The sequence below is a fragment of the Vidua macroura genome, chromosome 7, assembly GCF_024509145.1.
Source record: "Vidua macroura isolate BioBank_ID:100142 chromosome 7, ASM2450914v1, whole genome shotgun sequence".
Lineage (NCBI taxonomy): Eukaryota > Metazoa > Chordata > Aves > Passeriformes > Viduidae > Vidua > Vidua macroura.
Genome location: NC_071577.1, coordinates 1,193,529 through 1,210,164, shown reverse-complemented (window position 1 = coordinate 1,210,164; position 16,636 = coordinate 1,193,529). Strand labels below are relative to the sequence as shown.

General features: G+C 50.3%; 1 protein-coding gene and 1 long non-coding RNA gene across 2 annotated transcripts; both read left to right on the top strand.

Moving 5' to 3' along the window:
* Nucleotides 1-2,068: 2,068 nt before the first annotated feature.
* LOC128809752 (uncharacterized) lies at nt 2,069-3,111 on the top strand. The gene is made up of 3 exons (XR_008437836.1): nt 2,069-2,503; nt 2,902-2,966; nt 3,081-3,111. It is a non-coding gene; the product is annotated as an uncharacterized LOC128809752 (long non-coding RNA).
* A 921-nt stretch (nt 3,112-4,032) lies between these two features.
* LOC128809740 (maestro heat-like repeat-containing protein family member 6) lies at nt 4,033-7,837 on the top strand. The gene is made up of 11 exons (XM_053981980.1): nt 4,033-4,157; nt 4,361-4,545; nt 4,628-4,765; nt 5,035-5,149; nt 5,321-5,458; nt 5,691-5,867; nt 5,993-6,148; nt 6,297-6,398; nt 6,760-6,862; nt 7,136-7,192; nt 7,487-7,837. Exons 1-11 carry the CDS (start codon nt 4,089-4,091, stop codon nt 7,603-7,605), a joined length of 1,359 nt encoding a protein of 452 aa, XP_053837955.1. The 5' UTR covers nt 4,033-4,088; the 3' UTR covers nt 7,606-7,837.
* Nucleotides 7,838-16,636: the final 8,799 nt, after the last annotated feature.

The following is a 16,636-nucleotide window of genomic DNA, read 5'->3' as shown; positions in this document are numbered from 1 at the left end:
TTGTATTCTGACTCTGTCCCTGTTGTTTTAGTTCACTGCATTGTTTATTTTATCTTTTAATTTCTTCCCTAATAAAGAACTGTTATTCCTGCTCCCATATTTTTGCCCAAGAGCCCCCCTTAATTTCAAACTTCTAACAATTCAGAGGGAAGAGGTCTACATTTTTCCATTTCAGGGGAGGCTCCCGCCTTCCTTAGCAGACACCTGTCTTTCCAAACCAAGACAGCTGTGTTTCGACTCTCAGCAATACGCATTTGCCTCCTGCTTGGTGGGAGCCGCTGTGGCCCAGGGCCAGCCCAGAGCTGGGCTGGGTGGGCCAGGCAGCGTGGAGAGTCTTGGCTGATCTTGGTGTGCTCCTGGCCTCAGAAAGGCTTGGAAGGTTTGCCTCCCCAAGTGTCCTGCTCATTGGCTCTCCCTGTGCATCTTGGAGAGCACAAGGGAGGCATTTCTGGCAGCTGGGCATCAGCAGGCCTTAAAATGGGGGCGGGTTGTGGAGCGAGCCCAGCTGAGATACCCTGAGAGGAGCCCAGTGCTCCTTGCTCCTCTCTGCTGACACGGGAGCGTCTGTCTGCTTTTGGGACGGCCCTGGCTGTGTCAAGGGTGCTACGTGGACACGAGACAGCCGGTCCTGTCCCGCTGGGTCCCAGCAGTGCCTGGCAGCAGTCCTGCATCCACGTCAGGATGCTGGCCAAGAGAGGCCCTGGAAGCTGAAGCAGCTGACTTTAAGCTTTTGCAGATACACGCAGGGGATGGCCAACAGTGTTCCCTCAGGATACTGCAGTCCTGAGGGGCCTCCCCAGAGCTGCCTGATGCCGCCCACTCCTTGCGGCACCAGTTGCTTTCCTCTGGAATGTTCTACCTCCCCCGAGAGTGAAGGGGGAGCTGGAGAAAGAGCTTGCCAGGCTGCTCTCCATCCTTTCCCAGCAGCCCTGGCTGAGTGGAGAAGTCCGAGCTGAGCGCAGATGTGCCAATGGAGCAGCCGTGCACAGGAAGGCTCGGTGGGAAGGATGAGCCAGGATCCATAGGCCTGGCAGCCTGAGCTTGCTGCCAGGGAAGGCCTTGGAGCGGATGCTCCCGAGTGCCATCCCACAGCACGTGCAGGGAACCAGGGGGTCTGCTGGAGGGTGGGAAAGCTCTGCGGAGGGACGGGGACAGCTGGGGCTCCTGGTGGGCTGTTGAGGGCTTCTCTGCGGGTGTTTGCAGGGGGTTGGTGTTGGGGAGCGTGTTGGGGAAGGAGTTGTCTGCAAGGTGAGAGGTCTAGGCTGGAATTTGAGTCAGCTTGAAGGCAGCATCTGTGGTTTGGCACAGCTTTGCTTACGGAGGCCAGAAGGAATATCTGTGACTATTTCTCTTCATGGCCCTGATTCTCCTGCAGGGAACAAGATGGGAGAGCTGTACTTTATTGGCCACTTAGATATCTGTACTGGGGGAGGACGAGCCCTTTGTCCATCTACTCATTTGTCTGGGCTACTTTTGTAAGACTGAGTGGACTTTCATTCCTTGAGAGCTTTTATTCCTTAAGAGAATTACGATATTTTCATCCCTTCATCGAAAACCATTTGCACACCAAAGAATGGTCTTCTTTTTGCCTCTGTATAGTGCTATGTTTCAAAAGGGACTTCCAATGGAATGTGTTAAGGCAAATGAGTTGCTGCTTTTAGGTGGGAACAAACTTCCAAATCATTCACATTCTCCGGCAATCGCTATTAATTTGAGAAGTTTTGGAACTACTTGATTTGCGCAATGAGATGTAAAGCCTTCCGGAATTGAGGAGTCTTAAATGCAGGGCAGGGTTTGCTGATGGTTTGAGTTGTTCCTAAAGATCCTGTTGGGCTGCCTTAGACACTTGGGGCCAGGGATTCCTTCCAGCCTGGGCCACTTTGGGTGGGGCTGGGGGTGGCCCCAGGGCAGGTGGCAGTGTGTGCAAGGGCCCTTTGTGACACGCTGCAGCACGGTCACCGTGTCATGGAACAGGCCAGGGTGTCCAAGGGCCCTCCCTTTGTGACACGTGGTGACATAGGAGCTGGCGGTGACAAGAGCACACCACAGTGCTTGGAGCAGGCGACGGGACAGGACACGACAGAGCGGTGCCGTGAGGAGTCCTCGCACAGCGCGCTCCTTCGTGTCTGACCCGGAGCTTTTCTGAGGCGTTATTCCTGCAGGTGACCTCGTGGCAGGACTGTGGGACTTGGTGACCAGAATAATTTATGAGGGGTCTCCTGTCATTGTGGCAGGAACCCTCAAGACCAGAGTGCAGGACTTGCTGTCCTGCAGCCTTCCTGAGGCTCCTCCGTCTCAGGTGCTTTAAAGGCACAACTGCAATTGTTGACTTGCATATATCCTGAAGCATCTCTCTGGAAGGTGCCTTCAAGGCTAGCTGGTGGAATGGCAGGCAGATTTCTCAGCCTGTTCAAAGTGTTCAGGGGGGAAAAAAAGAAAGGCCCTGGAGCTGCCCCAGCACAACAGCCTGAAGAGCCAGGGCAGATCCAGACACTGCAGGATGGTGAGTGGCAGAGCTGGGCCACAGGGCTGATGGCTGCAGCCAGCGTGGCTCCATCCCATCCCATCCCATGCCATCCCATCCCATGCCATGCCATCCCATCCCATCCCATCCCATCCCATCCCATCCCATCCCATCCCATCCCATCCCATCCCATGCCATGCCATCCCATCCCATCCCATCCCATCCCATCCCATCCCATCCCATCCCATCCCATCCCGTCCCCTGGGGACAGGCCCATGGACAGGATGGAGGAGGGGCCGGGCAGACACCCCACAGTGGCCCTGCTCCATCCCCTGGGGCATCCCTGGGCCCTCCCTGGCTGGGGAGTGCAGGGCTGGGCTGTGTTCTCTGGCCTCTCCCGCAGCCCCTCAGCTCTGGCTGCACTTGCTCTTTGCCAGATGCAGCCCTGGACCGGACACAAGAGCAGGAAGCCGCCCGTGGCCGCTTCCGCAAAAGCCTGAAGGTACCAGCAGCCATCCCCACCTGGGCTGGGCCTGCTGTCACTGCTCAGCCCAGCACCACGCTTGGAGCACTCCATGGAACATCCCGGGCTTCCCTGGCCTTTCTTCTCCTGCAGATGTTCCGGCAGTTCCTGCGCATTCAGCATAGGAAGACCACCAGCACATCAGCTGCGGGCGCAGCCGAGCCTGACTCGGGGCTGACCGAGCTCCAGGCAGAGCCCGATGGCAGCCCAGATTCGGCTGAGCGCTCAGAAGACGCTGAGACCTCAGAGACTGAAACCTGGGCAAAGGCTCTTCTCATGTCAATGACTGAGGATGTGGCCATCACAAACACCAAAACCAGAGAGACTCAGGGCCTTACAAATACTGACACCATGCCTGCTCCAACTATGATTCATGCTCCCACTATGGATTTTTTCGAGGAGAGTGCTGTTCCTTCTCACCAGCAGCAGCAGGTAAGCAGCCTGGGTCCACACCTGGAGGCCTCCCAGGATGGTGTGTCCCCTCAAGCCATGGTCTCTGGGCCCCCTCAGCCTTTGAGGCCAGCACAGTGTGGTGGGAACAGAAGCACTTCTTGGGGGAAGCTGGGGAAGTTGTTCCTTTGGACAGCGCTCCAAGTCTCCCCCATGCCTCCTCCAGGTGCCAGCCAAGGTGAAGAACATCCACCAGAGTCTCATGTCCCACGTCTCTGTGGATGCCAGGCTGCAAACGGACATTGTGAGGCTGGCAGAAGAACACCCTGCTGACGTGGTGCTGACCCTCCTGCGCTGTGCCCCAACGTGTGACAGGTACGGGGCCCATGAGCCTTCAGAGCTCAGGGCTCAGCAGCCTTTAGGGCCCGTGGCCCTGCACAGCCTGTCCAATGGTCTCTGCCAGACAGGCAGAGAGGCCCAGGACCCTCGGGCCCCTCTGTTTCCTGAGCCTGCTGCCAATGCTCCCCCCCTGCCCTTCAGGGCACCAGGCCTCTGTCACCTGGGCCCCCACAGCTGCACAGGGCATGGTGCTGTGACTGAGATGCCCCTGACACAGAGCTGCCATCCCACAGAGCTGCTGCAAAGATGTGGAGAGCCATAGGCTCATCGGGACCAGCACTGGAGAAAGCGCTGCCAACACTGCTCTGTGTGATGGAGGACTGGCCTCTGCACAGAATGTGCACCTCCGATGGGGACAACAAGGACCTTTTTGCCCTGGCTGTGAGTTTCTGGGCCTTTGCTCAGCCCCAGGTCGCCTCTCCAGCAGCTCTCCATCCTCTCCATGCCTCAGGCGCTGGGCTGAAACCTGGCCTAGGGGCAGGCTCAGGGGGCACCAGGCCCGCTGCTCCCCCTGCCTCTGCCCTTGGGCCCTGCCCCATGGACACCTCGGCACTGAGCGCTGCCTTGGGCTGCTTCTTTTGCAGGCAACTCTGGTGATCTGGCTGATTGTGCCTGAGTGCAACAAGGCCATGATCCCTTATTCTGGGCGACTGTTTGTGGCTCTGCTCTTCCATGTTGTCATCACCACACAGCAGATGCCACCAGAGGAAGTTGATAACTTCTGGAGTGCATGCCAGGAGAAACACCGCCTTCCCAGCAAGCCCAACAGGTCCCAGTCCTCCTGTCCTTCCCGTGCCCTTGTGGCCAGAGGCAGTGCTCCCAGTGTGACCTGGGCTTTGCTCTGCACACAGGTTTGCAGTGCAGGCCATGAAGGATCTGCTCTGCCGAGTGCAGTGTGACCATGTGGTGGTGGCTATGGAGCGCAAGGGGTGCTGGGACATGATGCTGTGTGCTCACACCCAGCACTATGCCGTGGGTCTGCTGGCCAGGTGAGACCCCCTTCTGCCCACTGTCCCCAGCATTTGTGCCCTGTGCCCCACACAGTCCCTGCGGTCATGGGCCAGAGGGCCTCGTCAGCAAGGGACGGCCAAGAAGACTGGAAGAGGCTGGGAGAGGAGGGTGCCCAGAAGGGGCTGCCTCTCCAAGTGCTCACATCCCCTCCAGGGATGCTGGGGAAAGACCAGAGCTCTGTGAATCAGTGCTGGGAGAGCTTTGGTCTCCCCACCTCAGGGCTTTGGTGTCTTTTTCCCCCTGCCAGGGAGATGCTCCGTGTTTTGATCCCTTTGTGTTCTTGCATCACACTCCACTTGCTCCGGCAGCTCAGCAGGGAGGAGCCGTGCTGGGATCTGCCCTTCCTGGCATTCCTTGTGGAGGTGAGCCTGTTGGCCAGCGCTGCCTCGCTGAGCTGCCTCCCAGCTCTCTGCCCTCTCGTAGCCACAGCTGCCAGGACAGTGCCCACGCCCTGTGCTGCTGCCTGGGCCCAGCCCTGTGCGCTTCTGGGCTCCTGGTGGCCGGGTCCCCTGTCACTGCCCTGTGCCTTTCAGGTCCTCGAGCGCCTGAACTTGAGTAAATGTGGTGGCAGCGTCATGAAGATCATGTCAAGGTACCTCCAGAGTCAATGCAGTCAGAGGCGTCGCCTGGCACTCAGAGGCCTCATGGTGCCCAGCAAGGATCTCTTGATGGTGAGAAGGGGGCAGCGGCTGAAGCTGCGCTGGGGAAAGCAGCCCCTTGGGCTGGCAGGGCTTCAGGAGCTGAGGCAACTGCTCCCAGCTCTCCTGCCTCACCTGCCCCAGTGCTTTGGGACAGGCCTTTGGCCTGTGGGCCCTGCAGCAGCAGGGTGGCGTTGCAGCGCCAGGGCGCTGCTGGCCGTGCAGCCGTCCATGGCTTCCCAGCACAGCCTTGTGTTCCACCCAGGCCAGAAGAATGTGCAGCGTGTCTCAAAGCCTTCTGCAGCTGCTGGGGGATGAAGATAGAGAGGTGGTCAGCATGAGCCTCCATGTGTTCACCAATGTGCTCCAGCACAAAGACATCCTGGTATCCAGCACCACCGCCCCAAAGCTGGCTGAGGCACTCCTGCTGCTCTTTGACCACGTAAGGTTCTGCATCCTGAGCCACAGGCATCGGGTGCTTCCCAGAAAGTTTGTGCCCTGTGGATTTTCAGGCCTTTGCCCAGGTGGGCCTGGAGTAGCTGGTGTAGGTCTTTTCCTTTCCTCTAGGACAACAGCCATGTGCAGTTGCTCTCCATTCAACTCTTCTGTAAGGTGATGGACTTGGTAGTGGATGAGGGAAAAAAGCCCCTGGAGACAATTGTGAACAAGAGCCTGGACACACTTTTCATCTACTGTCATGATGAGAACTGGCACGTGGCAAAGGTGAGCATTTCTATGATGCTGGGAGGGGGCTCGGCTGCCTCCTGCCCTGGCGCCTGGCGGGCTGCAGCCTCCTCCAGGCCTTGGCACAGGGACACAGGTCTTGTGGCCTGGGCTGTGGGGCCATCTCGGGGTCTCTGCTGCTCTCCAGGCCTCTCGGGAAACGCTGCATTGTGCAGCCAAGTTTCTGAAGAGGAGAAAGCTCAAGCAGCTGCTGGAGAAGGAGCATCTGTGGAAGTTTGCTGAGGTCCTGGTAAGGACGGCCTGGAAGGCCCAGGCTCAGGCTGGAGAAGCCCCATGGGCACAGTGCTCAGTGTGTGGGCTGGCAGCTGTGCCCCTGCCCGCTGCTGCAGCCAGAGGCCGCGCGGGCTCTTCTCCAGGCTCCCGTGGGTCCCAGCCGGGTGCCGATGGAGCCCCGGCCCGGCAGGGCTGCGGGGCAGCACTGCGGCTCCCCGGGCAGCAGCCGGCCCTCTGCCCCCTCCAGAGCCCGGCGCCAGCGGCTGCTGGCCGGGCCTCAGGGCTGTGCGGGCAGGGGAGGCCGGGGCTGGGCGCAGGGAGCGCCCGGCCCAGGGGCTGAGCCCACGCCAACCCTTCCCTGCTGCCGCTCTCTCCAGCTGGCAGAGGACAGGAGCCGAGCGGCCGAGCACCTGCGCCGGGCCCAGCCCTACCTGCAGAGCCCACAGGAGCCCCTGCGAGAGGTGGCCGTCAGGTTCATGGGTGAGCCAGGAGCCCGGGCTCCCTCCCCGCCCCGCCGCAGCTCGGCCCCAGCCCCGCCTGCTGCCCCGGCAGCGCCATCCGGGCCCGGCGCCGTGGAGCCCCGCCTGGCCTGGGCGCTGCTGCCGCCCTCCGGCAGCCGTGCCCTTGGGCGGCAGCGTGCGGCAAGGGCCTGGGCTGAGCCCTGCCGGGCCACGAGGCCGTGTGGCCACAGGGCTGGCAGCGCCGCTGGCAGGGAGCTGTGCCGCTGGGCCGTGACAGGCTCTGTGTTCGCAGGGATGGCCGAGCGGAGCTTGAGGGGGCAGCAGGGAAAGCTCCACGCCCTCAGTCAGGGTGAGTGACGGCAGCGGACTGACAGCAGGCACTGGTGAGGGGAGCTGGAAACCCTGCCCTGGCTGGGGCAGGCTTCACTCCTTGTGGGGATGAGGGGTGACGTGGGCAGAGCACACAGAGATTGCAGGGACATGGGCCGGGGTGATTCATGGCCAGCCCCTTGTGGCCGATCCTGTTGGCCCCTCCTCTCTTGTGGCTAGTGCAAGACCTGAGTGGGACACCCTTGGCGGGAGGGTCTCCTAGGAATCCCGCAGATCTGGCCCCTGACTGTGGCTGTTTTCCTCTCTGTTCCAGCCATTCAAGCCCAGAGGAAAGGCACTATATCCCACTGGAGCAGGACTATTCATGCCCAGTTTACCAGCAGAGCTGAAGAATTAAGTTCATCTTCAGGATCCAGTGAATCAGTGTCCTAAGAACAGCACCAGAAGACACTGAGGAGGACACCATCTCCCGCTGCCACTGGAGCTCCAGGCACAACTGATGTTTGGCACAGCTGAGCCTGTAGGACGCTGGTGTGGCTTCAGCCCTCGCCCTGCCTGTAGATAGCTCCCTCCCTCCAGCTCTCAGACCATGTCCATCCCCTTTTTTTCTCTTCCAGTTCAAACCTTTGTTTCCCCTTTCATTAATAAATGGTTTGTCTTTTTCGCTTTGCCTGCATCTCTGTGGAGATGAAGCGACGCAAATCCTGAGCCCAGGGACACACAGGCCCCTGCTGCCGTTCTCTTCCACGCCGTGTTTTGTGCACACGCACAGAGCAACGAGGGCAGATCAGGCTGGAAAGGTGCCTGTGCTGAAGGTGCAGTTCCACAACACTGTGGAGTTGCAGATACTGCTGAGCACACGGAAGGCCGGCAGTGGGCCAAGGAGCCTGTGTTTCAGGGACCGAAATCGTGTCTAAGGCCCTGCCATATTTGGTCTGCTGTTGTGCACATCAGGGAGGTAATGAAGAACAGACAATGAAGGAAACCTTATTGTGAAATTGCTGTGGATGTGACCCTTAAAAGAAGCAAGGGGTTGGTCAATCGATGGGAAGTTAACCTGTGAAAGAGGAACAATAGACAATGGAGCTGTGCTTGGCATGCAAGTGGTATCACAAGCCATTGCGGCTCATCTCAGGCGCTGGCCAAGCGTGAGATGACATCAGAACTGGAAAAACTCCACTCCAGAGGAGGAGATGTCAGGCCTGCTTCTGGGGTGAAGGGACGAAAAGGCCAAAATGCACGTCCTTTTGATGCAGGGGATGCCCTGAAGGTGGGTGGCCTGTCTGCCCCTCCCACTGGAGCACAGTGGTGAGCCCAGCTGAGAGGAGCCCAGTGCTCCTTACTCCTCTCTGCTGACACGGGAGCGTCTGTCTGCTTTCGGGACGGCCCTGGCTGTGTCAGGGGTGCTACGTGGACACGAGACAGCCGGTCCTGTCCCGCTGGGTCCCAGCAGTGCCTGGCAGCAGTCCTGCATCCACGTCAGGATGCTGGCCCAGAGAGGCTCTGAAAGCTGAGGCAGCTGACTTTTAGCTTTTGCAGGTGCCTACAGGTCAAGACCATTGGTGTTCCCTCAGGATACTGCAGTCCTGAGGGGCCTCCCTAATTCAAAGTAATCAGCAGACAAATGCATTGTCCCCTAAAAGCCCTTTTATTGATCTGGCAGGAGGGCAGGGGGCTGCACCCCACTAACATGCTTCTCTGCCATGTATCAATTTCAGTGCGTTTATGTAGGAATTGTATCAAAAATACCATCCATCTTTACCTTGCTGCAGTGATTCGATAGGCAGGGTGTTAGAAATACATTCTGTCAGATTCCTGTCCTCGAAGCTAATGCCCAGGCGCTGTCCAGGAGCAGTTTCCATGCCCTAAAGCAGCACTTCCTCCTCATGGTTTCCCTGCACAGGGCTGATTCCGTACTTGCCCTTAGTTCTTCTGGTAGACTATGTCTAAAGCTTTTTGTCAAGTCACTCTCCTGTCAGGTTTGGCCCTCCAGCTTTTCCTTATGCTAACTGGTGCTAAGTAGTTATGTATATCTGTGCTAAGTACTCGTTTACTTCTGTGAACTGCTTGTGCTTATGTCAAGCAAAGGCCTTGTTTCATTCTCCCCTTCTCTTTACCCTGATGCAAATTCTTTTGCAAGATCCTCTCCATAGTCCACAGTACATGTTGCAAACAGGCTTAGAAAGAAACTTTAAACTAACAAAAAGGAGGCATGTTGATTAAAGAAGTAAGCTTGTTTATTACAAAATGAACAACTGGAAGCAAAAACCTCGGGCTGGTCCAGATACTGTTTCAACAGCTTAGTAATTGTAACCTAGGGGTGTTTCCAGGGAAAGCGGCTCCCAGGAAAGACGCGGGAGTTAGACACCCCAGGCCTTTTCAAGTCTCTCTCTTGTCTCCTGATTGGGGCGATCAGGATCCGTGCTGTGACAGGTCTATTTCTCCATTGCTGATTGACTTATAAGTTGGTGCAGTCTTGGCCAATCATTTTGGAATTCTCACCTCCCATTGGTTGGTCTCTCTTCCAATCTTGATCCAAGTTGTGGTTGTGTTCTATGATGGAATACTCCTGGAAGTTTCTCTGCCCCTGCACAAAGATTGGCACCCCATCTCCTCCCCGCTTCCACTCCCCCTTTATACATGAACCACACTACTGGGTTTTCATAGAACTGATCACACTTTGTTACTGGTATTAACAACATTTAACTTGTATTAACAACATTTAACTTTGTAACAACATTTAACCATTGTTAACTACGTTCCCCAAAGGTTTAAATTTTATTTTTGTTCATAACAATAGTCCCTCTAATTCTTTGATCGGGCTTGGCCCGCATCAGCCTTAACTTATCAAACTGGACTTTCATACTTTCGGTAAAATTCTCTTAACTTCTGGTATTTCTCATACATCTCTTTTGCGCTCTCTGTTCCTTTTCTGTCTTGGTTTTCTTTCATCATCATAATTTTCTCATCTGTTAACCTTTCAAGAGAAGTCTGGACAATGTTATTAATCATTCTGATAAGACAAGATATTAAACAAGGAAGGAAAATTAAATTTATGAGTGCCCCCCCCAACCCCCCCCCCCACTATAAGCAGTATCTTTTTCCACCATTCTCCATTGCAGATGTTATCCCACCAATTAGCTTTTATCAATGGGGTCCATCGTTGTACTGGTACATGTGTGAGTTTTCTAATCCTGGTGGCTATATTTTTAATTAGGTCCCCATGATCGTCAATTTCTAGACAACATTCAGATGAATTAAACTTTCCACATACCCCTTCTTCTTCGGCCAGCAGGTAGTCCAAGGCTAGCCGGTTCTGATATATGGCAGTCCTCATCTGGCGGCTCTGTACTGATAACAAGTCTAAAACTAAAGCTGTCTCATTAGAAACTATTCCTAGAAGTGCTTGTAACCTTATAATTCTGTTCAACATATAAATGGGGGTTCTATACCCCCATGAACCGTCCTGGGCCCAGTTGGCAGGGCCATAGGTTTCAATAATTCTCTCTGGGGGCCACTCTTCATCTCCCCAGCTCTGGGTTCCTCCAATTAGATATCTCTTTTGACGTTTTAATTCATCATAGAGGGGTACCCCTAAATCTGGATGGTCATCTTTTGGAAGTAAAAAGAATGACACTCTTATTACACCTAATGTACAACTGCCCTTCCAGTCTTTTGGTAGCATCACATATGCCATCTTTCCACAAATCCAAAACAATCCTTTCGGGCCTTTCCAGAATTTTAGTGATCTGGTATTTCTAACTTCATTTTTGTTCCAAAATTTAGACAACCAGGGTTCGTCTTGAAATAGATTCGGTTCTTTAGCTAGACACTCCTACAATTGTTCTCTTTGTATATATGAACAGTTTGAGCCTGGCTTTTGTTTTTGTGCCCAATACAGATGTTTACTCTGGGGAATCCACCACTCATGGGTATCATTAGTAGTTAGATACCTTTTACAAGACAGTTCACCTACACAGGAAAGAAATTTCAGTCCTTTTCTCCATATACATTCTTCCCCAATTACCTCGGACTTTAAGTTCCAAACTTCTTCTGCATTCCAGATGTCTGGTTTTCGATCTCTATCTAGGTTTTTCATCGCTTTTAGAGTTTCTTGAGGGCTGAATGCGATTCCTTCCCAGGGCCATATTTCTGACCTCCTGGTATCCCCACATATCCAGCGTATATTTGATACGTTGAACTCATGGCTGATTCTTTCTACTAGATCTGAAAACAAATTCTTTCCATTCGGTAATTTTGTTTCTACCCCTGGTTTATTCACCCTTTTTATTTCTTTTTCTTTTATTAAGTCAAATCCTTTAATGACCTTATTCCCTGGTTTCTTGTCAGTGCATAACCATTTCTCCCTTGTAGGGCATTCCCCCACTAGTTTCTGTTTAGGGGTCCCTCCATTTTCAAATAGCCAATAGGTTTTTCCATCTTCTACACAGGTTTGTAATTGTGACAAGTCAACACACTCAGGGTTAAGATTAGTGTGGAATCTGAGAACTGCGCTTCGCGCATTTCCGGTATAGACAGCATGATAGCACTTATCACAGGAGTTTGGTGAGCTCTCCTGGAGACTCACAGTCATTATTGCTATCAACCCCCACAGGGGTCCAGTACAGGTTACTCTCTTGATTCTCATGGTCCTTAGTCAGCTTCGGATGGTAAGAGCACTGTCACCTGATCTGGGCTTGCCCCCTGTGCTTACGTTCTTACCGGTATCCACGTCTCACTCCACTCTTTCCCTGTGTCGACTTGTTATTTTTTCCGTTTTAGGGTCAGATCACTACTATGGTGGGCGAATGCTCTATCTTATGGAGACTTCTTGTCACTGATTCTGTAATGAGAAATACCAGAAATTGTAATTAGTTGCCATTAGTTGAATGTTTTACTTTTACTTCTTAAAATCAAAGAGATGCTTTTCTAACTTCAACAAATATTTTCAACAGTAACACTTGAATAAATATGACAATAAATATTCATATAACTCTTTATCTTAACTTTTACACTAATACTGGATTTAAATAGGATATTAAACAACAGGTTGATAAACAATATCTTTAAATAACAGTTCACAAATTACAACATTAGAACAACACTTATAAAAACAAGAGGTGCTGCTTGACATTAGTTGAATTTCCCATAGTCTATTCTGTGGGAGCCGGAACTGGACTTTTGACCCTGGTAACATGGGTCCACCCTTTCTCTCGTGTTCTTTTTGCAGTTTTGGTAGTCAATGAAACTTGGTACGGGCCTTCCCATCTGGGGGTTAACGGCTGTTCTTTCCACGATCTATTTAATACCCAATCTCCTGCTTGATATTTATGGATTTTAAAATCAATAGGAGTACTTTGCGGGAGATAGCCATTTCTTCTTAACTCTTCTAATGTTTTTGCAATTGTTTTTAGGTGAATTTTCACACCTTTATCTCCTTCGCATGTCCCCATGCAATGTGAGGTGGTCAAAAATGGGAGTCCAAGCATCAGTTCATAAGGGGAAATACCCACATCAGATCTAGGCTTTGTTCTCACTCTCATCAGGGCTAATGGGAGGCATTTGATCCAATTAATATTTGTTTCATCTACTAGCTTGGCAAGTGTAATTTTCAGGGTCTGGTTAGCTCGCTCTACTCTTCCTGAGCTTTGGGGCCTCCAAGGAGTATGCAACTTCCAAGTCATACCAAGGGTTTTGATTACATTTTGTAAAATTCTAGCAGTAAAATGAGGCCCTCTGTCTGAATCTATTGTATTCACTATACCATAACGTGGGATAATTTGTTCAAGTAGAATTTTACTAACAGCTCCGCAGTTGCTTTTACTGTTGGAAAAGCCTCTATCCAATGGGTAAGGTGATCGATGATAACTAATAAATATTTAAACCTCCGTACTTGAGGAAATTCAGTGAAGTCAATTTGTATATTCTGAAAAGGCCTTTTAGCTAATTCTCTTCCCCCTACAGGTACTTTCTTCATTATTTTATTATTTCTTTTCTGACAAGTCATACAATCCTTTGTTATAGCTTTTGCTAGCCCAAATAACCCAATCTGCACATATGTTCTTAAGAAGTGATCACACAGTGCTTGAGTTCCCCAATGCGTAGAGGCATGCAGAATTTCTAGGATTTTCCAAGATAGATTTTTATTCAATACTTGCTTCCCATCAGGCATTGTCCATTTCCCAAATTCATCCTTAACGCCCCCTTGTTTTTGCAATTCTTCTTGCTCTTGTTCTGTGAATATTGGAATCTCTTCCCCATCTATTACTCTTAGGTTTTCTATTTTAAATAGCCGCTCTTCTTTTCCTAAAGCTGCCTCTTTAGCTGTCTGATCCGCTAAATTATTTCCGAGTATTTCTATTGATGTCCACCTTTGATGTCCTTTAACATGTACTACTGCGACTTGTAATGGATCTTTTAGTGCTTTTAATATGTCTTTTATCAATTCTTCATGAATTAACATTTTACCTTTAGAGTTTATGAACCCTCTTTCCCCTCAAATCTTACTGAATGTGTGAACAACTCCATAAGCATACTTAGAATCAGTATCGATAGTTCCTTTATTGTATTTCAACCAAATTAGACCTCTTACTAGGGCATACAATTCACAGCACTGAGCTGACCATTTCGTTGGCAATTTTCCTTTCTCTATTACTTTCATCGTTTCCCCATCTATGACTGCGTAACCTGACATCCTTTTCCCTTCGACAATTCAAGAAGAGCTATCTACAAATAACACTTCCCCTTCTAATAAAGGGAATTCTTGTAGATCTTGCTTTAGTGTGCAGATCAATTAATTCTTCACAACAATGTTCAAGGTGGCCTTCTGATTTCCCATATAAAAACTGTGCAGGGTTTTGCACTTTTGTAGTTGTAAGTTCTATGTTATCAATATTAGTGAGTACTTCATTTCATATTTCAGTAATCGACTGTCCGTAATCCATTGACTAGCTTTCTTGCTTAATATTAATTTTATATCATGGGGGATATGTACCTTAATTTTACCTCCACAAGTTAGTTGATAACTTTCCTCAATTCGAGTCATAGTAGTGGCCCCTGACTGTAGGCAGGTGGGCCAGCCTCTCACCACAGGGTCTAACAATTTAGATAGATACGCAACTGGTTTCCTTTCTCCGCACCACTCTTGCACTAATACACCATTAAGCAATTCCTTCATCTACATTTACAAACAGTTCAAAAGGTTTTTCCAAATTCGGCAAACTTAAAACCGGAGCTTTCATCAGTCTTTCCTTCAATTCCATTAATTTCCCCTCATCTGCTTCAGTCCATTCAAAAGTCCTGGTCTCAACCAATTGATGGTATGAAAATTTAACTAACTGGGTGTGTCCATCAATCCAGGATTTACAGTACCCAACCAAACCCAATAATTTTCTTACATCCCATTTTGTCTTTGGGGAGGGCAGGTATAGGATTCCCTCAGTTCTACTCATTGCTAATTTCTTATAACCTTTCCCAATTAAATGTCCTAAATATTTTACTTCTTGCTCTACAAATTGGAGCTTTTTTCCTTGACGCTTTTAACCCCTTTTTTTCCCAGAAAATTTAAAAGTTCTACAGTAGTTTTTCATATTAGTTCCTTTTGCTCCCCTGAAATTAATAGATCATCCACGTATTGTAAAATCTGGGTATTCTGTTTTGGCTCAAATTGCTCTAATAACCCTTCCAGTGCTTGTCCAAACAAATTTGGTGATTCAGTAAACCCTTGGGACAATCTCATCCATTGATATTGTTGTTTTCTCCCTGCGTTCTCACCATACCATTCAAAAGCAAACCACCCCCTACTTTCCTCTGTTAATGGGCACGCCCAAAACGCATCTTTAAGAGCTATCACACTAAACCAGGAATGTTCTGGTGGTTTTTTATTCAACAGAGTGTAAGGGTCGGGCACTACTGGATATCTGGCTACAGTTTGCTTATTGACCTCTCTTAGATCCTGTACTAATCGCTATCTTCCATCCAGTTTCTTAACTGGTAAAATTGGTGTATTCTGGGGTGACATGCACGGCTCTAATATCCCATCTTGAATCAATCCTTTTATTACGGGACTTAACCCCTGTTTTCCTTCAGCTGAGATGGGATATTGATGGACTTGAATGGCTGTAGTTCCGGGTTTCATTTTTATCTCTATCGGTGGTATGTCTAATAAACCTCAACCACCCTCTTCTGCCCACACCTGGGAATCTATTTCTTTCTCGTCTTCTCTATTTAATCTCATAATTGTTGCTACCATCTTCCCTTCTTTCGGAACTACCCCATCCCCATCTTTATTTGTAAATCACGGCCGAGTAAGTTACAGTTCAACTTAGGCATAAATAGTAAATCAACACATCCTTCCCTTGAATTTCCTCTCACTATTACTTGTTTAATTACAGGTACTTCAAATGGACTGTTGCTTGCCCCTCTTACTTTACAAGTTGCTCTACTAAGTTTGCTCCTTCTGGTATCTTAAAAACACATGACCTATCAGCTCCTGTATCTACTAAAAATTCAAATTCTTCTCTCTGAGGGCCTACTTCTCAATTTATCAAGGGCTCCGCTTTTAAATCTTTTACTGCCCTCAGAGAATAGAGCCCCTGACATCCCTAATCTTCTCCTTCTCCAACTCCTGTCTCAGTTTCTCTGTATAATTTCTGGTCCTTTACGAGCTGCTTGCAATATTTCTTAACATGACCCCCTTTACCGCAGTAAAAGCACTCTCATTTTTCAAATTCTCCTCTTCGGTCTGGTTTTCTCTCCCTCTTATACCATTCTACCTCCTTTTGGGTATCTTCCTGTTTTCCCTGACTTTCCCTTGCTACTGCTATCATGATCTTTGCCTTCATTTTCGCCTTTTCCTCCTCCCTCTTTAGATACACCTTTTGTGCTTCCTTTAGTAACTCATTTAAACTCCTTTCCTGCCAATCTTTAAGCTTTTCTAATTTTTTCCTGATATCATCCCAAGCCCTTGTCACAAAGTGTACCCTAATGAGTACCTTTCCCTCCTGGCTCTCTGGGTCCACACTGGAGTAAAGTTGAAAATTTCTTTTGAACCGGGCTAACCACGCACTTGGAGCCTCGTCCTTTTCTCGATGGCTATCAAATGTTAGCTTTGCATTGTTTGCTCTGGGAACTGCGCCCCTGATTCCTTCTATGATCAGAGATCTATATTCCCTCATACTTTTCCGCCCTGCTTCATTATTCGGGTTCCAATCTGGTGGTGTTAGAGGCATTTTAACATCCCCGGGGGGAACATCTGCAGGGTTGCCCCTTCTATTTTCTTTCTCCCATGCTTTTACTCCTGCAATTCATATCAGCTGTATCTCCTCAGGAGAAAATAAAATCCCCATTATTGAATTTAATTCTTCCTAGGTATAGATATTAGGACCTAGGAATTGATCTAGCTGGTTTGCGATTCCAAGGGGATCCTCTACTAAGGTCTTTATTTCTTTCTTAAAATTCCTCC

Bases quoted from the DNA above. Each gene is read 5' to 3' on its own strand.
- LOC128809740 (XM_053981980.1), top strand. From the start codon at position 4,089: ATGGAGGACTGGCCTCTGCACAGAATGTGCACCTCCGATGGGGACAAC. The intron at 5,868-5,992 runs GTAAGGTTCTGC...CCTTTCCTCTAG, and splicing joins TCCTGCTGCTCTTTGACCAC to GACAACAGCCATGTGCAGTT. The intron at 6,149-6,296 runs GTGAGCATTTCT...GCTGCTCTCCAG, and splicing joins AGAACTGGCACGTGGCAAAG to GCCTCTCGGGAAACGCTGCA.